The sequence below is a fragment of the Citrus clementina genome, unplaced genomic scaffold (genome assembly GCF_000493195.1).
Source record: "Citrus clementina cultivar Clemenules unplaced genomic scaffold, Citrus_clementina_v1.0 scaffold_1, whole genome shotgun sequence".
Taxonomy (NCBI): Eukaryota; Viridiplantae; Streptophyta; class Magnoliopsida; order Sapindales; family Rutaceae; genus Citrus; species Citrus x clementina.
Genome location: NW_006263303.1, coordinates 21,701,231 through 21,709,782, shown reverse-complemented (window position 1 = coordinate 21,709,782; position 8,552 = coordinate 21,701,231). Strand labels below are relative to the sequence as shown.

Genomic DNA, 8,552 nt, shown 5'->3' with positions numbered 1-8,552 from the left:
TTTGATTATAAGGGGAGTTGAATTTGACGTACTAGAATCAACTACACCTCTTGTGTAAGATAAATTTTTGTTAAAAAAAATGTGAAAAAAAATTCATTAAATGAATGCACTCCCAATACCATATAGCATTTTCTATTTCAATTGAAAAAGCAATACCTAATTTTATTCTTGAAGGTATTTGCTCCAGAGCTCTAGATTCCCAAAGCTCATTTGCACTAGGGCTCTAAATCCCCAAAGCTCGCTAGCTGCAGAGCTATAGACCACAAAAGCTCACTTGAAGTCATTGATACATATTTGTACGGTTTAAAAAAAGATTGTCATAAACTCTATTCTCTTTCAAATGATAATTAGAACAAGAATTTTAGCTGAAATGCTAGAACTTAAAACAATTTCATGTATCATGTTAAACACGAGTTTATTCAAATCGATGCTTAGCCTGGCCTTTTATAACCAAATCTTGCTGCTTTTAGCTCTTCAACGATCCTCTCAAGCCTGCTAACCCAAGCTTCAAGATCCTCCGGTACTTCACTAGCATAGTTCTCACCATTTCCTTCCGTTACATGGTCCCTCGCTCTACTCTTTACATCTTCTGTATCCGTCACTGAGACAACATCAGTAGATTCATTCTGCATAATAATTTCCCTTGTGTTTTGGATATCATTCTGTTTTTCACTGAACTTCAGTGATTCCTTAATAGCCAGGTTATCTTCCTCAGCTGAATCCCTTTTGACTAAATTAGATTTGGGAGGAAAGCCGGGAGGAACATGAGAATTATCTGCTTCTTTCATTAGTCTTAGACTCAATGGTAATATTTGTGAATGGAAACCAATAGAAGCAGATGCATCGCTGAGTTCCTTCTTGATATTTAAAGTCAGTAATGGTGAATTTTCCAGGCCCTTGCAAGAAAAACTAGCATGAATTAAGGAACCATCTCCTTCCTTCATTTTGTCCAATCTTCTAGGCTTTGCATTAACCGTTGTGATGAAGTTCCTTCTCTTTGTTGTTTTTTATCTCTTTGCTGTTATCTTAGGCCACGAGAACCTATCAATTTTCTTCATTGTTTGTACTCTCTCCAGCATCCTCCTAGAACCTGCAAAACTTCTTTTCACTCTTTTTGATCTCTTTGGATTTATCTCAGAAGTACTGAAAATATGCAGCCGAGGCAGAACAGCCCTACTCGCAACTTGTAGACGCGACAACGATTGCTTCCACCAGTCTAAGTATCGAGTTGTAACATCAGCTTCATAAAGCCTTGAAGGGACATACAGTTTTGCATAACTAATCGGCTTACAGTAATCACTCCATGCTACACACGGTGTCTTGTTGGCTCGGTCAACCAAAGCTGGAAGGTCTTGGTCCATTCCGAATTGCATTGCTACTCGATGTGGATGGTATTGCTCTACGCAATCAAGACCAACTAGCTCAGAAACCCTCAAGATCTGAGTCAATGACCATAATTCTTGAGACAAACCAGCATCAACAGCAACCCACATTTCCCTTTCTCCATAAAACTCAGGCAGCTTCCAGTTTCTTAAAATTTTGGCATAGGGACGCCAATCAAAATTCTCTTTGGCTGAATCTAAAACTCTCCTCACATTCTCAAATCTACTCATTTTATTGTGCCACTGGGCAAATCTTGGCTCACCACTGTTGATCAAATTAGGCTTTGGTCTCAAGTCAATAAACCTCTCCCAAGCCCAAATTTGGACTAACTGAAACGGTGACCGTAGAGTAACTGATAGCTTACTGTCATCATCCTCCCAATGGTCTATCTCAATCAAAGCAACAATATTTTCTTTCAACAAATTCAAATCTCTATAAATGCTAGCAAGAAGAGCGGGTGCAAGTGCAATTCTAGTCCCTCTAGCTAAATGAACAGCAAGTGGAAAAATAGATTTGACCATTATACAAAAAGAGGATGGAAAAACATACCTTGACAACCACAAGGCAAGAAATGCTTCGTGTTCAATTTTGCTTCCGCTGTCCATGAATTCATTCATCCACGCGCTGTGTTCTGCCTTCCCATGTGTACTCCTATCGAGTTTCTTTCTCACTTGGTTCAACTTCTTTTCTATTTCCTTCAACTCATCGGTTTGGAGAGGCCTAAAAACAGGGGAACCCAACACAGAGTACCCTGGAATCATCATATCCTCTAATGTAATAGTTGCTTCACCCCATGGGAAAATGAAACTTTTGGTCTCAGGACACCATTTCTCCGCAAGACCAAGAACCAAATCATTGTTTTTTCGTATTGCATACTTGGAGTTCAGGATGGCTTCATGTATGCCAGCTTTCTTCCACGTAGATTCATGCAAAGCTGCCATCTTGCCAACCCATGCTTGCCACTTTCTTTGGGGTAACCTCCATCCATGAAATTTCACATCTAAAGGCCAATTTCTAGGCGCAAAAGTTTTTGGTATTGTGTTAAGACAATGAGAAGGAAGCTCAAAGACTGGGCCATGAATAGAGTTTATGTTGTGTTTGAGAAAATGGGCTACTCTCTCCGTAGGGTTTCCACCACCAGTTAATGAAACCATCATCTCTTCTCTCACTTCAAAACCGTCATCTAATGGTTCCTCCATTGTTTTAAAATCAAGAACAATGCTTTAGAATAAATGGATTTCTGAGTTTTCTCACTTTTGTGTTTCCACCTCTGCTTGGTCTCTGACAAAGCTTTGGGCGGTAGCAGTCTATTGGCTGTGTTGTAGTATGTTCAGAGAGTGTAGACACCGACCTATTTTTGCAAGTTCTTAAAATGGTGAATTTTTAAAAACAAATTAAAAGGGTGAATTTTCTATTAAAAACAAAACAGTGAGTGTGTTACAACAAATTAATCCACCTATTATTTGATAAACTTTTTTTTTAGGATTCCATTTTAACATTATTTATTAAGGTTTTCAAATTTCATGTTACATTTTTAAAGTTCTTGAAAGAGGTAAAATATTTTACACAATTTAGAAATTTTTTAATGAAAAATTTTGAATGTATGATGAGAGACTGTGAAAAGAAATGAACTGGTACAGTTGTACTGATCTGTTGTGCATATAATAGCCGTAAGCTTTTGAGGACATTTAGATATCAATATAACATGAAATCAAACGTTGGTCTCAAGTCACCTTTCGAGTCCAAAAACGGCACCATTTTACAACTGATTTACACTCACTTTATCACCGCACAAAAACCATAACCGTAAAAAAGAACTTATGAGTATTTGGCAGGTATTATTATGTAAGACTTAGGTGGCGTTTGTTTTTTTGTCTGAAATCTGAATAGACTTGAATTAGTCTGAATTCTGAATAGATCTGAATGTTTAAATCTGAATAATATGTTTGTTTTTTTGTCTGAATCTCAAAAAATAAGTATTAAGTTGTTTTTTTTTTCAACTTAAAAAGCTAAAAATATGTACTTTTACATTTGTATTCTTATTAAATTTGAATGTCAAATAAATAATATATTAAATACCACAATATTTTAACATTTATAAGTAAAACTATATTCAAGTGAATACATAATTATTTTGAAATTTTAATATATAAAATACCATAAATTTTAAATTTTATCGTATATAATATAAGAAAGAAAAAACATGGATATTTTTATGTGGGGTAAATGTCTATGGGTGAGTTTGGGATAGACATAAAAAATAAATTATAAAGTAAGGATATTTTTGACATTAGTAAGTAATTGACTTAACTCATATTTCTCCATTAAGTAAAAAGCCTAAAAAATTGGCTTATTTTATTAAGTCAAAATTATCTAAAAAGTCTCATTAAGTTATAAAAACAAACACCTCTAATTAACTTAATTAATTAAGTTAAGTCACTTTAAGTCATTAAGTTAAAAAACAAACGCCACCTTAGTATATGAATTTTTATTTAAAATGACTAATAAAAAAATAAAAAAACAGCTGACTCACCCCAGCAGTGCTAAACGAGATTTTGGTCAATTGATCCAGAAATTTGAGCTGCAAGATTATTGATGGAAATCTTGGTATAGTATTGAGGGTGGTAGCATCAAATATTCCAATAAAAAAACACTAATATTATATTTGTAATTATTTAGTTAATATACAGTCATCTTAGAGATAATTTTTTTTTTTTTTAGAGATTGTGAAGTCACATATCTCAATACTAGCTATCCCCCATTTTCGTGTTCTTTTAATGCATTTATTTACCGATACAATGAAAAAAAAAATTAAGGATGCTCTCCTCATCTTAACTTGCCTTAGTTTTTCAAGATTTATTGTCGTGTGCACATTGTTCACACCCTTTAATTTATTACCAGGCACATTTATGTATTTGCTAAGGAAGCTATCCTGTTAGATTTACTAATTAGGTACCAACGAAAATAACAAACATAACCAGAAGAAGAGCAAATGAAGTTCACCAAGTTCTGCGTTTCAATACTTTCAAAGTCATTTAATAATGTTTGTAGAACTTTCACTATAGACATACGGCAACAATTAGTTAGACTAAAAATAATAATTCTTTCTTCCTTTTTTTTTTAATTTCTTGTAGAAGCAACAATCCTGCAGGTTATCAATGCAGCATAAGCATACAATCTACACTTTTGAATTTGATATAACCACCATGGTTTTTCAAAATAAACACACAGATGTTATAACATCATTTATTTGTTATATGATTGACATGGTATCTCTAATGTATTCTAGAATTTATTCTATAAAAGATGTTGATGTTTCTGAGGCAGAAATCAAAATGCAGAAAAGCCAAAATCATGTATCATCAGTAACTCAAATGTCTCATAACAGTCAGAAATTTTTAACCATACAGCAGTCTAACTGACAATTTTCATCGTCAATAACGCATACAATAAGAAGAGAACTTGATAATTTTCTAAATGTGGCTTACATGCATCACATGTTACTTCGTGTGAAACATCTGTGTTCATATAGAAAGCAAGAGTAAAGGCTACCAGGTTCGCTTGAGGTAAAGGTTTTGATGTACAATTGCTGTTTTCCTAAGATCAACAAGTCATGAGGCAGTTTCAAATTGGTAAAAGCTGAATCTAATATGTGTGGCTAAAGTGCTGGAACTAACACAATTTCGTATACCTGAATGACAAACATGATTGTGCTCAGACTGGCATTTTATGACCAAATCTTGCTGCCTTTAGTTCTGCAACAATCCTCTCAAGCCTACCAACCCAAGCTTCGAGCTCATCAGGTACCATACTAACAAAGTTCTTACCTTCACCGTTGCTGCACTCATTCTTTGACATATCACGAGGAAGAAACATTTCTCCACTCTCAGTCAAATCTTCCCTAACATTCTCTGATCCACCATTAGCAGGTTCATTCTGCATAACCTTTTCTGCTGGCTCAGTAATTTTAACAGCCTCTTTATCTGCAATTAAGGAGGGAAGAGTTTGGGATTGACTTGAAGAATTTTCTCCATTACTAATCTTCATATTCTGAAAATCATTCTGTTTTTTGCTGGATACCATTGATTCTGTAATGGCTAGATTATTTTCTTTAGCTGAATCTCTTGATTGAACTAAATTAGATTTGGGAGGAAAACCAGGAGGAACTGGGGAATTATCAGCTTCTTTCATTAATATTAGCTTCAGTGGCAGCATTTTTAAAGGAAACTCAGAAGAAGCATATGCATCACTATCTTCCTTCTTGTCTTCTGTAGTGTACACTGATTTTTTCGCTCTTTTAGTGGCATTGGTACTTCTCTTCTGATTTGAAGTCTCCAATGAATTATCCAAATCATTAGTTCCATCCAATCTCCTTGGCGTTATCTTGGTCCTCGCAACGAATTTCCTTTTCTTTGTTTGTTTCAATTTCTTTGATCTCTTTTGTGCTGTCTCAGAACTTGTTAGAATTCTTTTCTGTGCCAAAGCATCATCATTTTCACCTTGGAGACCCAAAAGTGATTGCTTCCAACTCTCCAAATATTGGGTGGTAACACCAGCCTCATAAAGCCGGGATGGCACATACAAATCTGCATAACTGATAGGCTTATTGTAAACACACCATCCTATATAAGGACTATCATTTGCCCGCGGAACAAAAGCTGGAAGGTCTTGGTCCATCCCAAATTGCATTGCTACTCTATGCGGAAGGTACTGCTCTATACAGTCAATGCCAACCAACTCAGAAAACCTCAAGCATCGGGCAAATGATTGTAATTCTTGAGACAAATGAGTATCAAGCGATACCCTCATTTCCTTTTCTCCATAAAACACAGGCAACTTCCAGTTATTTAGAGTTTTGGCATAGGGACGCCAATCAAAACACTCTTGGGATAAATCAAAAACAGTCCTCACATTCTCAACTCTGATCATTAATTTGTGCCAAAGAGCAAATCTTGGCTCACCGTTTTTTATCAAATTAGGATTTGGTCTCAATTTTACAAATCTCTCCCATGCCCAAACCTGGACGAACTGAAACGGTGAACGTATAATCATTTTTAATGCACTATATTCATCTTCACAACCGACTAACTTGGTTAAGGCAACAATCTTCTCTTTCAACAAACTTAAATCTCTATAAAGGCTAGCAAGAATAGCCGGTGCAAGGGCAATTCTAGTCCCCCTAGCTAGATGTACAGCAATAGGAAACACAGATTTGACAATTAGACAATAGGAGCGAGGAAAAACAAACCTTGATAACCACAAGACAAGAAATGCCTCGTGTTCAATATCGCTCCCACTGTCCATGAATTTATTCATCCACGCATAATGCTCTGCTCTCCTAGATGCACTTCTGATGTATTCCTTTTCCACTTGGCTTAATTTCTCTTCTACCGCCTTCAGCTCGTCTGTTTCAAGTGGGCTAAAAACAGGGGAACCCAAAACAGAGTACCCTGAAACCATCACATCTTCCAATGTAACAGTTGCCTCACCCCAAGGAAAAATGAAACTGTTAGTCTCGGGACACCATTTCTCCGCAAGGCCAAGAACCAGATCAGTGTTTCTCTTGATTTCGTACGTTGAACTCAAAATTGCTTCATGTATGCCGGCTTTCTTCCATGTGGATTCATGCAAAGCAGCCATCTTTCTAACCCATGTTACCCACTTTTTTTGAGGTGAATTCCATCCGGGAAATTCCACAACCAAAGGCCATTTTTTGGGCTCAAAGGCGGCGGGCACAGAGGAAAGAGAGTGTGAAGGGAGCTCAAAAAGTTTCCCTTCAATGGAGTTTGTCGAAGGTTTGAGAAAATGGGCTAGTCTCTTTGTAGGCTTGGCACAATCACTTGGTGAAACCATGAGCTCCTCTCTAATTTCAAAACCAATGTCGGTTGATAAATCCATTGCCGAAATTCCCAAATGATGTGTTTGCAAACAATGGGCTTGTGGGTTGTGTTTGTTTATAGCTTTTGCAAAAGGGAGAATGTGAGGAAACTTTGCATCACAGATTTTGGTCAACAATTTGGCTTTCCAAGAAATATATATAGAGTTGGAAATTGAAGAAGGGACTGCGGCAGCATTTGTGAGTGGTTGAATTCTTTTTCAGAAAGAAAATAACCAGCGATCAGAGGAACTGCCCTTACATAGTACTAACATCTGTCATCACGCTCACGCCTATAAGTTGGTTATTCTGCAATAGGTTAATTATCACATGGTGCCCCTGAGGTTTTGAGAATCATAGTGCCGACTGTCTAATGTCTATCAACTTTATAGAAGAATTTTGGGCATTAAGTTCTTCAATAGCAATGAAAATAAATATTAAATTCAACGGAAATCTGGGTTAGGACCCCTAAAATTATTTGATTGAAATCAACCTTTCCCTTTTTATAATTGTGTATTAATTTGTTTACAACATTGAAACTAATTATCTTAAAAGGCTCTAATTTAAGTGTTGGGTTGGTGGACACTAGGAAGACAAAGAGAGAAAAACTTCTTTTGGTGTTCATTGTTACCTTTTTTTCTTGTGGGAGAATTATGTTGAGTTGTTATTACAGTGAAACTTAGTCAAAATAGAGACACATTGGGGATTGTTGAGATTTTGTTGAGGTGAACTTTCAGTTGGATTCTAGTAAAGTCATGTGTAGAGAACTACATATGTAAACATTTCAAGATGGTACTTGAAAGTTGAAATGAGAATAATTAGGAATTGCCCATGACAGGTTTGATGAAATAAGTTTGAGAAAAATGAGGACATAATACATGTAATAAGCACACCATACGTCATTTGTGCATCTGTCTAATAACATTTTGATACACACCCATTTTAATTGACCAATCATAATACAAGGTGATATTTTATTTAAAAATGCATGGAGTACATTTGTTGGGAATTTCCACTAGTTTATCTCACATAAATCTCAAAAGAAAAAGTGTAAATTATTTTCTAATTCAATAATTAGCCATTGCTTTCATTTTATATTACAGTTGTAATAGTCTTTTTGCTAGATTTTGTTAAAGGATGCAAGTTGTTTAATAAATAGTTTCAAGATTCAAGGTGAGTGCCTAGTACATTTGAGTGAAAGATAATCTAAGTGATAAATTGTCAAACCTCGGGGGAAATATGAGATAATTTTCCTTCTCCATATTTCATTTCATTTTTTCAAATTTTTCCCCCT

The 8,552-nt window shown here is 35.6% G+C and overlaps 2 protein-coding genes across 2 annotated transcripts; both read right to left on the bottom strand.

The window, feature by feature from the left end:
• Window positions 1–1,007: 1,007 nt before the first annotated feature.
• Window positions 1,008–2,582, bottom strand: LOC112095743 (serine/threonine-protein phosphatase 7 long form homolog). Its single transcript, XM_024177861.1, has one exon. The coding sequence runs from the start codon at window positions 2,580–2,582 to the stop codon at window positions 1,008–1,010; it is 1,575 nt and encodes a 524-aa protein (XP_024033629.1).
• Window positions 2,583–5,097: 2,515 nt separating this feature from the next.
• Window positions 5,098–7,281, bottom strand: LOC112095742. Its single transcript, XM_024177860.1, has one exon. The coding sequence runs from the start codon at window positions 7,279–7,281 to the stop codon at window positions 5,098–5,100; it is 2,184 nt and encodes a 727-aa protein (XP_024033628.1).
• Between the last annotated feature and the right edge of the window lie 1,271 nt (window positions 7,282–8,552).

Bases quoted from the DNA above. Each gene is read 5' to 3' on its own strand.
- LOC112095743 (XM_024177861.1), bottom strand. From the start codon at position 2,582: ATGGAGGAACCATTAGATGACGGTTTTGAAGTGAGAGAAGAGATGATG.
- LOC112095742 (XM_024177860.1), bottom strand. From the start codon at position 7,281: ATGGATTTATCAACCGACATTGGTTTTGAAATTAGAGAGGAGCTCATG.